General features: G+C 42.1%; 1 protein-coding gene across 2 annotated transcripts in view; it reads right to left on the bottom strand.

The window, feature by feature from the left end:
* The window catches only part of AspRS (aspartyl-tRNA synthetase), a 114,577-nt gene that overhangs the window by 77,973 nt on the left and 22,332 nt on the right, over nucleotides 1-14,272 (bottom strand). For both annotated transcript variants that reach the window (XM_076201019.1, XM_076201020.1), the window contains exons 5-6: nucleotides 1,738-1,845; nucleotides 1,415-1,569 (exon numbers count right to left, since the gene is read on the bottom strand). In XM_076201019.1, coding sequence (XP_076057134.1) covers nucleotides 1,415-1,569; nucleotides 1,738-1,845 — 263 coding nt within the window. The remainder of the gene's footprint in view (nucleotides 1-1,414; nucleotides 1,570-1,737; nucleotides 1,846-14,272) is intronic.

Here is a 14,272-nt window from a genome sequence, read left to right as displayed (position 1 = left end):
TGAGAGAAGTGAGTAAATGCCTTGGTGGATTAAAAAATGTAATGAGGAATAGACATTTGGGAATGGATGCTAAGAGGAGACTGTATGAAGGAGTGATTGTACCAACAGCACTGTATGGGGCAGAAACATGGAACATAAGAGAGTAAGAGAGAAGGAATTTGAATGTGTTTGAGATGAGGTGTCTGAGAAGTATGATGGGGGTTACTAGGCTAGATAGAGTGAGAAATGAGGAGGTGAGGAGGAGAACAGGGGTGGAAAGGGAGTTGGGAGATAGGGTTGATGAAAGAGTATTAGGATGGTTTGCGCACATGGAAAGAATGAGTGAAGAAAGACTAGTAAATGAGGTATGGAAGGCAGATGTGGAGGAAGTGAACATGAGGGGACGTCCTAAGATGAGGTGGATGGATGTGGTGAAAGGGGGCTTTGGGGAAGAGGGGAATGTCTGTTGAGGAAGGATGGGAGAGGACAGAAGACAGGGGTGAATGGAGAATGGTTGTATATGGATGATGATGTCATGCATGAGGTGGAATGGGTGCGGGGATGGGGGGTGAGGTAGTATGTGTGAGCAAAATTTGACGCAGCATGAAGGGATTTCTCCCCATCTTCTCCTTTTATGCATGGGGGGATGGAGAGGGGGGGTCACCAATTTAATGAAGCATCCTTGCTGTGGATGTGCTGTGTCTTGCGACACTGCTCCTGACCCAGGGCAGTGGATAAGGTGCAGGGATGACCCGTCATCCAGGAGGTGCTAAGATAAGAGGGGTGGAGGGGTGTGGAGTGTATTCAGGGATGGAATGGGTGGGAATGATTTTATGCCTTTTCCTTTTTGGCTACCTCCCTTGGAAGAGGGAAAAAGCCTTGGTATATGTATGTGTATGTATGTATGTGTTTACACCAGTTTTAAGTTAGTTTCTCCCCACAAGCTCAGGTTATATAAGGAGTCAGATGTTTCTCCACTATGTTATTTCTGAGGAAGTCCTGCTGGGCAAAACGTTAAATACATTGGATCCCATACTCTGCATTTGGCCTCTCTCCTACAAAGAGGATCAATGTGTAAATGAACTGGCCCTGCATTACTTTTGACCCAGCCACTGGATGGGAGTGGGATGGGTTTCCACCCATTCCACTGAAATAGGTGGAAGGGGCTATGTGCTTTGGCCTGTTTCCTCCCTTATATGGTGGAGAAGAGGACCTTGTTATACAGACTACAAATTTTGCCTTAATCTTTCATATTGTCACTTTTGTTTCACAAGTAGGTGGTGATGGGGAGTACATGCTAGGAGGTATATAGTTGTAACTGAGGCCATCACCATTGCCCTTTGTGCTTGGACTGTTGGAGCAAGTACATCATTTTCAGATCTGGGTTAATTCCCTTTAAATTATCCATTTCCCTTACCCCTAACATCTTAATTACCTGAAGAGTTTAATAACTCCTGCATTAACCTTAAAGATGGCATGGTTAATTGGGGTGCGGAGGTCTAATACACGGTTGTCCAAACGAGTATCTTGACTGACCCTGATTTGCAGGCCTTCTGCGTCTTCTGTGTCAGGACGCATGGCATCCTCAATCTGGCAATAATAGAAGAAAAGTAGAGCCAAAATGTTTTCCCCTACAAGTAATTGTATGTTACTGCAAGGAAAAATGTTTAATTCAATGGAAACCACATAATCATATCTTTTTAACAATTTATGAAAACTAAGGTTGTCCAAAAATCCTTGCTCCCAACCAACACCAACCTGAAGGGGTAATCGGGGTTCTGCTGCAGATTCTACAAACACCTTGTGCACTTGTATCTCTACATCTTGAACACTACATGATTCTATCTTCTGGGAGGTGGCCACAACCTGTAGGTAAAATATCAAGTGGTAGGACTGACGTTCTAAACCATTATTTTTAAAATTCCTTACACATTGGCAAGTGAGCTGTAAAAAATTCAGAGCTGTGGAGCCGGAACCGGAGTCGTGAAGTCTTTATAACTGAAAAGTGATTAATTACCAAGACGAAAATATAGTCTCCCCTTAGTTTTACTATGAACTCAATTTTCTTCAAAATGATATACATGTATTTCTTATAATGATACATACATACATATACCAAAGGCTTTTTTTCCCCCTTACATAGGAGGTAGCCAAAAGAAAAAAGCACAGAAACCATCCCCACTGTAAGAGGCCGGTAGATAGAGGGGTAGGTGAAAAGAAATGCAAATTTTATGACTTGGATGTTTTGAAACAACGGCTGATAGGAAGTGCACAGTTGCATATTCTCACCTACCATCTTGTGTTTTGTAAACATAGGTTAGGATATCGATAGAAGTGATGATATGACGAATTGTACACATACAAGCCTGGAGGAGGAGAAAAATTATTGGTGCATGAAGGAGTCACGCCCTTAAAGGGTGGCACTTATTTGTAACATTCAAGGTTATTGGATGAATTAAATAGTGATGTCAAAGCAGACTTGGCTTGGTGGGTGTAAGAGGATCCCAGGTGGAAATTTTCTGGTGTACCTAAAGCCCATACGTTGTACCAGAATTTGTGAAGAAAATGAAGAAAAGTTTAAGTTCAATTTAATTCACCTTCATTACTGAGTATTAGAGCTTGACTAAATACATACGTTATGAAAGCGGCATGGGGCCTACAGATGAGTGACTTACAATACTAAAAGGATAAAAAGAAAGTGAAGAAAGTTGTAGTGAATGAAGTATTATTATATCCCAGAAGGGAACTGAAAGTGTTAGTAGCAGTGGAGATAACACCCACCTATTCCATCCCCTACATACTCCACTCCCCTCTACCCTCCCTCTTATCTTGGCACCTCCTGGATGATGGGTCATCCCTGCATCTTGTCCACTGCCCTGGCTCTGAAGCAGTGTTGCAAGACACAGCACATCCACAGCAAGGCCGCTTCATTATTTCGGTGACCCCCCAGCCCTCTCCAGAAAATGAGATGAGGAAAAATCCCTTCAGGTTGCATCAATTTATTTCTCACACATACTCCCTCACCCCCCCATCCCCCACCCACTCCCCTTCATGCATCACAGCATCATCCATACACAACCCTTCTCCATTCACTCCTTCTGTCCTCTCCTGTCCTTCCTCAACAGACATTCCTCTCTTTCCCAATGCCCCTTTTACCCCATCCATCCATCTCATCCTAAGATGCCCTCTCATGTTCACTCCTTCCACCTCTGCCTTCCACACCTCTTTTACTAGTCTTTCTTCACTCATTCTTTCCATGTGTCCAAACCATCCTAATACTCTTTCATCAACACTACCTCCCAGCTCATTTTCCATCCCTGTTCTCCTCCTCACCTCCTCATTTCTCACTCTATCTAGCCTATTAACTCCTATCATACTTCTCAGACATTTCATCTCACACATTCAAATTCCTTCTCTCTTCCTCTCTCACGTTCCATGTTTCTGCCCCGTACATTGCTGTTGGCACAATCACTCCTTCATTTAACCTACTCTTAGCATCCATTCCCAGATGTCTATTTCTCATTACACTTTTTAATCCACCAAGGCATTTACTCGCTTCTCTCAATCTACATTCTACTTCCACCCCCACTCCTCCCTTTCCTGTCACATTCGCACCCAAGTATCTGAAACTATCCACTTCCTCCAGTTTCTCACCCTTAATGCTCACTTCCTGCCTACTGTCACTCCCCTTGTACATTTCATCACCTTACTTTTGCACACATTTATCTTCAGCTTCCTTCTTTCACACACCTTCTCAAACTCTGTCACTAACTTTCTCAATCCCTCCTCTGATCCTGCTACAAGCACAGTGTCGTCGGCAAACAACAGCTGGCTCACCTCCCACTTTTCTCCATTTTCTTTAATCATCTCCAACTCCAGACCAACTACCCTTGCATTCACCTCTTGCACCACCCCATCCGTGTAAAGATTGAACAGCCAGGGCGACATAACACACCCCTGATGAAGTCCCACCTTTACCTCAAACCACTCACTCTCTCCATTTCTAATCCTAATGCAAGCTCTACTACTCTCATGAAAACTCTTGACTGCTCTTAACAGCTTTCCTCCTATCCCATATATCTGCAGTACCTCCCATAGTGCCTTCCTGTACCCCGTTGTAAGCCTTTTCCAGTTCCATAAAAGCCCAAAAAACATCCTTCCCCTTGCCTATAGCTTTCTCACATATCTGTCTTACCACAAAAATCTGATCTATATATCCCCTACCTGTCCTAAAACCACAGTTCCTCACCAATTACTCCCTCTGTTCCTCTCCTAAGCCTCTCAATCAAGACCCTCCCATAAGCTTTCCTAACTACACTCACCAAGCTGATCCCTCTCTAACTACTACACTCACACTTGTCCCCCTTCCCTTTGTAAAGCGGAACTATACAGGCACTCCTCCAGTCTTCTGGCACTCTACCCTCTCTTAAACAAACATTAAATAACCTCACCAGCCAGTCCACCATAACTGTACCTCCTTTCTTCAGACATTCTGCATGGCATCCATCCAACCCAGGTGCCTTACCTGCTCTCATCATCTTAACAGCTGCTTTCACTTCATCCCTCCCTATTTCTCCTCCATTTTCCTCACACTCATTTTCTTAGCGCTTCCCACTTCAACTACCTTTCCCTCCCTATCCTCCTTCACATTTAGCAACTCCCTAAAATACTCTGCCCACCTTCCTCTCACTGCCTTCTTTTCCATTATCATCTCTCCATCTGCACCTTTTACCTTTTCTTCTCTACTTGTTTCACCTCCTCTTCCTCTTTTAACTTCCTTCCAAAACATCTGTTTATCACTTTCAAAATTTTCTCCTCTTCCTCTTTTAACTTCCTTCCAAAACATCTGTTTATCACTTTCAAAATTTTGTCATACTCTTTCCCCATTTCACATCTGCTCTCCTCTTTGCTTCCTTTATCTTATGCTTAACTTCTTCTCCCTTTACTTTGTACCTCTCATATGATTCCCTTGTCCTAATTTATGGCCAATCTATGAATGCCTGCTTCTTCTTTTCCGCACCCTTCTTTGCTTCCTCATCCCACCACTCACTACCCTTCTTTCTATTTCCTCCTGCCCTCTTTGTTCCACACATCATCTTTGCACACCTTAGGACTCCCCTCCTTGAACCATCCCCATTTCTCCTCCACTCCTAGTTCTACTCTATCCTTTACTCTCCCACTCCTCTCTCAGCTTCTTCTTATACTAATTCTCCTTTTTTTCTTCGTTTAAGGGGGTACGCGACACCTAGGGGTCATTTTCTAAACTATTTAGAGCTGAAACTTCTCAGGTAAATAGGTATCCATGTTGCCTACATTTTAGGTGAAACAGAATGATGTATGTACACATGTACATATACCAGTAGCGACATTTAAAAGTGCACAGCATCATAATACGTGGACCAATTTGTTTTACATTTTGGCTATGATTAGTCAGTAGGCACACCTAGGGCTGGTCATTGAGTAATTGAACAATTTTCTTTTATACCTTTGCATACAGGCATTTCAATTTTAATGTCCGGCAAAAATCATGAAAAATTACATTTTTTTTTGGTTTTGTTTTACATTTTGGCTATCATTAGTCAGTAGGCACACCTAGGGCCGGTCATTGAGTAATTGAACAATTTTCTTTTATACTTTTGCATACAGGCATTTCAATTTTAATGTCTGGCAAAAATCGTGAAAAATTTAATTTTTTTGGTCTTGTTTCCATTATTACTCCTCTTTCATCCTATTCAAAATATTTGAATGACCGGCCCTAGCAGTTACTAAATGTAATATTTCCTGTAAGTTTCATCTAAATCTGATGTATTTTAGATTTTTTATGATTAAAAAAAAGTAGAAAAATATCGAACGGAGATATGGCAACTTGAAATATGAATACAGGTAAACGTCGACTTACGATGGCATTAGGTTTCGATAGAGCCATCGTAAGACGATTTCATCGTAAGTCGATCCCCAATTTGTGTATCACTCTGTTCCGTGGTCACTGTATCTAGCTTACCTGTATATTAACCACCAGAGATACTGAATATAGCCTATTAAACATGTACAGTAGTTTATTTAATTATTTTTATCCTTTTTACCATATTCAAACACTATAATATGTATTTTCAGTACGGACCTTAAATCTCGCGGGCAGCAGCCAATGCCAGCCGTACGACGTGACGTAATAATACTCGCATCATAAAATATAGTCACCGCTTATATCGATCGTTCTCTCTTTCACCCGCGAATTTTGAAAACCACAGAGAATGGGATTTAGGGCACATTTGAGAGAATGTAAAAACACAGGGGCGACTACAATAAATATAATCAAGACGCCGATATGGCAGCGTCGCGAATCCACTTGCTCCTCATGACGCCTACGTGTGCGGCACCGTATGGAAGGGGTTAAATTATCATATCGTCGTCGTCGTCGTCGTCATCGTAAAGTCGAACAATCGTAAGTCGCGGCCATCGTAAGTCGCGGCCATCGTAAGTCGACGTTTACCTGTATCTGTAATTTGCTTATAGTTTCACCAATTTGACTGATTTTTTCATGGCTTAATTCTTATTATATAATGGATAAGGACAGTAAAAATCATCAACATATTTTAATTATAAGTACTTTAAATAATGAAAAACTAAAGTATAAGTATATCACAGTAGTGGCGACGTACAGACGACACCATCATATAATTTGCTTTTTTGCACATTTATCAGTTTCTTAATATGAAACCTCACTGCTGGGGGTCTTCGGGGTATCTAAATCATTGGAAAGAGGTTTATTTTAACCAGCAGTGGGTGCCTTTGGAAGTGAATCCTCACTTACTCCACGAACCATCGACAGTAACTTTTACTACCGGTAAAGTTGGGCAAAAAACTGCTCTTCTCCACAATCATAAATTCACATTCATTCTTATCTCCCCTCTGTACAATTTCATAACTAATGTCTAATTTTCTTGCTGTATTCGAGATGAATAAAGTACTTCATGGTGTAGAACCTGGCTACATATGTTGAGAGAGGTGGAAGTGAGGGCAGTGGTGGAGTGAGAGGTGGTAGGTCTAGGCTAGTCGTCTTTGACTGTTTGCCATCTTTAACTGTTGTTTTGTTATTGTAGATGTTCTTTTTGGTACCCATGATGACTGTACTAATGAGTAATATGTACTAGCTAAAGTAATATATTGCCAGGAGAGCTCATGAGACATGCATAGTTTTTCTTTAGAAGCTAGTAGGTAACTGATGTCCAGCTGAGCTTTAACCACTTCAATACGGGACTTAAATCTCGCGGGCAGCAGCCAATGCCAGCCGTACGACGTAACGAAATAATATTCGCATCATAAAATATAGTCGCCGCTTATATCGATCGTTCTCTCTTTCACCCGCGAATTTTGAAAACCACAGAGAATGGGATTAAGGGCGCATTTGGGAGAATGTAAAAACACGGGCGACTACAATAAATATAATCAAGACGCCGATATGGCAGCGTCGCGAATCCACTTGCTCCTCATGACGCCTACGTGTGCGGCACCGTATGGAAGGGGTTAAGTTGGCAAAAGCTATCCCTCCACCTTCCTCCCTTCCCCTCCACCCTCATACTGGCCGTTGAAGCATTGGGCGAGCGTAAATTCAATCGAATTTCAACGTTATTCGATGCGCCTGAAGGTCCTAAATGGCATGCCCCCCTCTATTGTGGGTTGCGCCTTTAACTCCGTCCATTTAAACCCCCGCCCAAGACATTTAAATTGCGAGCCGCTGGAAAATTATTTGTCGGGATTTAATTCTAAATGGTATACAAACATTTTGAACAGTTTTGAAAAATGCTTTATCTTGACCAAATTCACCCCCCCCAGGTGTCGCGTACCCCCTTAAGCAGTTCATTCTAAGAAGAAAGCTAAAGATAAATGTGGGTAAAAGTAAGGTGATGAGATGTACAAGGGGTAAAAGTGGCAGTAGACTGGAAGTGAGCATTAAGGGCGAGCGACTGGAGGAAGTGGATAGTTTTAGATACTTGGGTGCAAATGTGGCAGGGAAAGGTGGAGTGAAGGTGGAGGTAGAATATAGATTAAGAGAAGTGAGTAAATGCCTTGCTAGATTAAAGAGTGTAATGAGGAATAGACATTTGGGAATGGATGCTAAGAGGAGACTGTATGAAGGAGTGATTGTGCCAACAGCACTGTATGGGGCAGAAACATGGAACATAAGAGAGGAAGAGAGAAGGAGTTTGAATGTGTTTGAGATGAGGTGTCTGAGAAGTATGATGAGGGTTACTAGGCTAGATAGTATGAGAAATGAGGTGAGGAGGAGGAGAATGGGTGGAAAGGGAGTTGGGAGATAGGGTGGATGAAAGAGTATTAGGATGGTTTGGACACATGGAAAGGATGAGTGAAGAAAGACTAGTAAAAGAGGTATTGAAGGCAGATGTGGAGGGAGTGAACATGAGGGGACGTCCTAGGATGAGGTGGATGGATGGGGTGAAGGGGGCTTTGGGGAAGAGGGGAATGTCTGTTGAGGAAGGACAGGAGAGGACAGAAGACAGGGGTGAATGGAGAATGGTTGTATATGGATGATGATGTGATGCATGAGGTGGAATGGGTGCGGGGATGGGGGATGGGGTAGTATGTGTGAACAAAATTTGACGCAGCCTGAAGGGATTTCTCCTTTATGCATGGGGGGACGGAGAGGGGGGGGTCGCCGATTTAATGAAGCGGCCTTGCTGTGTCTTGCAACACTGCTTCTGACCCAGGGCAGTGGACAGGGTGCAGGGATGACCTGTCATCTGGGAGGTGCTAAGATAAGAGGGAGGGTGGAGGGGTGTGGAGTGTATTCAGGGATGGAATGGGTGGGAATGATTTTATGCCTTTCTTTTTTGGCTACCCCCCTTGTAAGGGGAAAAAAGCCTTGGTATATGTACGTACATAACCTCCATTCTCTCTAAACTGGCTTCATATTTTCTATGGTTATCAAAATTCATGGGTGAAAGAGAACGAACGATTGAGCACCGACTTTATTTTTTATAATGCGATTATTATGACGCAACATCACACATCAGGCAGCTAATGCTGCCAGACGTGCGATGTGCCCCAGAGTGAAGGGGTTAAGCTAACCAAGTACTCTGTCAGACATCGTTTCTTAAACTCTTCATTAAAAAAATTCCAACAGTCCATGACCAAGTTAAGAAGAGAAGGATAGTCTTCTCCTGATTCCCATTCAGGGACTTGTTCCAAGTCGCCGAACATCAAGGAAGGAATGGTCCTTCCTATAAGGAAATGATTAGGGCTAATAACATCTACTTCATTTTCACAGGAATGATAAGTAAGAGGTCTATTCTTCAAAATTTTTTGAACATCGGACAAAAGAGTGGTAATCTCCGCCAGGGAAGGAACAGACCTACCCAATACCTTATAGAGACATTGTTTCACTGTCTGAATTAACCTTTCCCAAGTGGCACCATACCATGCAGCATAAGCAGGGATGGTTCTGTGCTGAACTTGGGAAATTTTAAACTTTCTCTTCAAAATCAGAAGATGATAGAAGTTGTCCAATAATACTTCTCACTTGTAGAAAGGATCTGGCATTATCAGAATAAACTACTGAAGGAATTCCATATCTGTTAGTAAATCTAATGAAAGCCAAAATGAACTCGGCAGTGGACATAGAATCCACAACCTCCAAATGGACAGCTCTTGTATTAAAAGAAGTAAATACAAAATGCAAGCCTTGACCTAATCTCCATTTCTGTCTCTAACCCATAAATGGCCCATGTAATCCACAAAAGGCACACTTAAATTTACTCCAGAGGCAGGTAAAGAGGAAGGAGAAGGATAGACAGCACGGGAATTATGCTTTACAAACTATACAACCCTTCAAAATGTTTAAAATAGCTTGTCTGGCTTTAAAGATCCAGAATCCATGCATGCGAAGGAAATTAAGAGTAGCTTGCAGTCCCTTGTGCATTACTTGGCAATGAGCAAAGAATATCAAGAGTTTATTCAAATGATGGGATTTATACAAAAAAGGTTTCACAACCTCATATTTCAGGTCAATGTTCTTGTCAATTCTGCCCTTGGACCTTATCAAACCATTATTGTCCAAGAACAAGTTCATTTGACTTACTAAAGGAGGTATGTCATTAGTATTGGAGTTTTGTAGATAAGCCAATTTAGCAGGGAAGGAATCCCTTTGCATTATACCCATCAAATAATTAGAAGCAGCCTTAACTGGGTCAGCATTAGACTTCTCAAACAAAAAGACAGCCTTAAAGATCAAAAGAGTGTAAGTGCTGTAAGAAGAAAACTATAAGACATCAATTGGAGGAGTGTCAACTTGCACAACAGCCACATTGACAATGTCTACCTTGATGCTGGGGGCAGTACATCCCAAGTGACCCTTCGGCCATGTATGAGGTGGCAACATCAACCATTCTGGTCCATAAACCCACTAATTGAATTTTTCCTTGAAAACCTTAGCACTGCAAGGTTTGATTATAAAATCAGCCATATGTTCAGAAGGAACATAAGTAAAGGAAAAAGGAGTATACTTGGCTTTGAAAATTTCTAAAAGATTGGAAATTTCCTTCATTCTATTATTAACAAATATATTCTTCTTAGGAGCTTTGTTGTTCAGGATCCAAGAAAGAGCAACTTGACTATCAACAAGGACTACAACAGAATCAACCAGTGGGGGAGACGCCAGTCCTTCCTCAAAAATAGTTTTGAAGCATTTTAAAGATAGTAAAGCTGCCATAAGCTTTAAAGAAGGTAATGTTCTTTGTTTAAAAGGCCACCTTGACCTTGGCAAATAGAAGAGAGCCATTAGACTCCTTTATCTCTCTTCTTTCTTGCCCTACATAGATGGCACAGCCATAGGCTTCCTTAGAAGCATCAGCAAAAACAAATAATTTAATGGGAGATTCAGAACAGAAAGTTTTCCTTTTAAAGGATAAATCATTAACCTCCCTAAAGTTTTCGCATAACTTCTTCCATCTTGTAAGCAACTCACTATCCATTTTCAAATCCCAATCTACCATTTTTTGGCACATCTCTCTAATAAGAATTTTTCCTTGTAATAACATACATACCAAGGCTTTTCCCCCCTTACAAGGGAGGTAGCCAAAAAGGTAAAGGCATAAAATCATTCCCACCCATTCCATCCCTGAAATAACACAGGAGAAAAAAGACCTAATGGATCAAATATAGAAGCAAAAGAAGAAAAAACTTGTCTTTTGGTTGAGGTATCTTTGTTAAGGGAAACATCCTTGATTCTCAAGGTATCATAATTCTTATTATAAATATATCTCAACACCTTTACCTCTTCCTTATTGCAAATGACTTCTTGTTCAAGAACAGAAAGAACAGAAGTCTGGTTGCATGTCCACTCCCTGAGAGGTAAACCTCAATTAAGCATGATCTCCTTAATCCTCTCTACCATAGCTGGGAGGGAACGAAATTCATTGGTAGTGTAGACCAGATTGTCTACATAGAATTTATCCTTAACCCCTTCCATACGGTGCCACATACGTAGGCGGCATGAGGAGCAAGTGGATACGCGAGGCTGCCATATCAGCGTCTTGATTATATCTATTGTAGCTGCCCCTGCGTAATGACATACTCTCTAAACTGTCTTCATCACATTTTCCATGGTTATCAAATTCACGGGTGAAAGAGAGAACGATCGATATAAGCAGTGACTATATTTTATGATGCGAGTATTATTACGACACATCGTACGTCTGGCAGCTAATGCTGCCCGTGAGATTTTGAACCATACTGAAAAGGTTAAGGATGCAGTTAGAGTGTCAGGCTGCATGGAAAAATGATGTTGGATAATGAAGTTCAGTATGAAGAGAGAGCAGATGAAACCAAAAATTATAGTATTATATCTAAGGAATATATTGGTTGTTAATCCTCCTGAAGAAACAGAACCTATTATGATCACCCTCATCCTTCAAACGGATCTGCAAGAAGGCTTTCATAATATCTGTTAAAATGACAAAATTGTTGGTTCTGAAGTACAACAAGAGAGAGAGGAGGTTGTTCATTCATCAAATTGACTCCCAGGAATGCAGCTTCATTTAAGGAAGGGCTTTTCCTATTTTGAGAGAGCAGTTGAAAACCGGTGGCAAGATCATCATTCTTGAGCACATGTCTATGGGGTATAAACATTTGGCCAGGGACTCTTTTACCCCTCCATCCTCCACCTTCCCTCTTATCTTACCACCTCCAGGATGACGGGTCATCCTTGCACCTTGTCCACTGCCCTGGGTCAGAGACAGTGTTGTAAGACACAGCACATCTACAGCAAGGCCACTTTATTAAATCGGTGACCCCCTCTACTCCCCTCATACAGAAAAGGAGAAGACAGGGAGAAATCCCTTCAGACTGCATCAAATTTTGCTCACACATACTACCTCACCCTCCATCCCCCCGCCCATTCCACCTCATGCATCACATCATCATCCATATACAACCATTCTCCATTCACCCCTGTCTTCTGTCCTCTCCCGTCCTTCCTCAACAGACATTCCCCTCTTCCCCAAAACCCCCTTCACCCCATCCATCCACCTCATCCTAGGACGTCCCCTCATGTTCACTCCCTCCACATCTGCCTTCAATACCTCTTTTACTAGTCTTTCTTCACTCATCCTTTCCATGTGTCCAAACCGTCCTAATACTCTTTCAACAACCCTATCTCCCAACTCCCTTTCCACCCGTTCTCCTCCTCACCTCCTCATTTCTCACACTATCTAGCTTAGTAACCCCCATCATACTTCTCAGACACCTCATCTCAAACACATTCAAACTCATTCTCTCTTCCTCTCTTATGTTCCATGTTTCTGCCCCATACAGTGCTGTTGGCACAATCACTCCTTCATACAGTCTCCTCTTAGCATCCATTCCTAAATGTCTATTCTTCATTACACTCTTCAATCCACCAAGGCATTTACTCACTTCTCTCAATCTACATTCTACCTCCACCTTTTCCTGCCACATTTGCACCTGAGTATCTAAAACTATCCACTTCCTCCAGTCACTCTCCCTTAATCCTTACTTCCAGTCTACTGCCACTTTTACCCCTTGTACATCTCATCACCTTACTTTTACCCACATTTATCTTTAGCTTTCTTCTATCACATACTCTCCCAAACTCTGTCACCAACTTCCTCAGTCCCTCCTCCGATCCTGCCACAAGCGCAGTTTCGTCTGCAAACAACAGCTGGCTCACCTCCCACTTTTCTCCATTTTCTTTAACCATCTCCAATCCCTGACCCACTACCCTTGCATTTACCTCTTGCACTACTCCATCCATGTATAAGTTGAACAGCCAGGGCGACATAACGCATCCCTGATGAAGTCCCACCTTTACCTCGAACCACTCACTCTCTCCATTTCTAATCCTGACACAAGCTCTACTCTCATAAAAACTCTTGACAGCTCCTAGAAGCTTTCCTCCTATCCCATAAATCTGCATAACCTCCCACAGTGCCTTTCTGTCTACCCTATCGTAAGCCTTTTCCAGATCCATAAAAGCCAAAAAAACATCCTTCCCCTTTCCTATAGCTTTCTCACAAAGCTTTACCACAAAGATCAGATCTACACAACCTCTACCCGTCCTAAATTCACACAGTTCCTCACCAATTACTCCCTCTGTTCCTCTCCTAATCCTCTCAATCAAGATCCTCCCATAAGCCTTCCCAACTACTCTTAACAAGCTAATCCCTCTGAAACTACTACATTCACACTTGTCCCCTTTTCCCTTGTAAAGTGGAACTATACAGGCAGTCCTTCGGCACTCTACCCTCTCTCCAGGAAACATTAAATAAACTCACCAGCCAGTCCACCATCACTGTACCTCCTTTTTTTTAGACATTCTGCATGGCATCCATCCAGACCATGTGCCTTACCTGCTTTCTTCATCTTAACATCTGCCTTCACTTCATCCTTCCTTATTTCTCCTCCATTTTCCTCACTCATTACTCTCATTTTCTTAGAATTTCCCACTGCAACAATCTTTCCCTCCCTACCCTCCTTCACATTTAGCAACTCCCTAAAATATTCTGCCCATCTTCCCCTTACTGCCTTCTCTTCCATTATCATCTCTCCATCTGCACCTTTTACCTTTTCTTCTCTACTTGATTCGCCTCCTCTTCCTCACTTAATTTCTTTCCAAAACATCTTTTTATTACTTTCAAAATTTTCTGTCATACCCTTACCCCACTTCACATCTGCTCTCCTCTTTTGCTTTACTTCTCTTTTCTTTTCTTTGTACCTCTCATACGACTCCCTCGTCCTATTTTGTAACCAATCTGTGAAA

Source organism: Oratosquilla oratoria, chromosome 17 (assembly GCF_046742065.1).
Source record: "Oratosquilla oratoria isolate Oo_2021 chromosome 17, ASM4674206v1, whole genome shotgun sequence".
NCBI lineage: Eukaryota > Metazoa > Arthropoda > Malacostraca > Stomatopoda > Squillidae > Oratosquilla > Oratosquilla oratoria.
The sequence above is the reverse complement of the archived record's forward strand: the minus strand, read 5'-3'. Positions and strand labels throughout refer to the sequence as shown.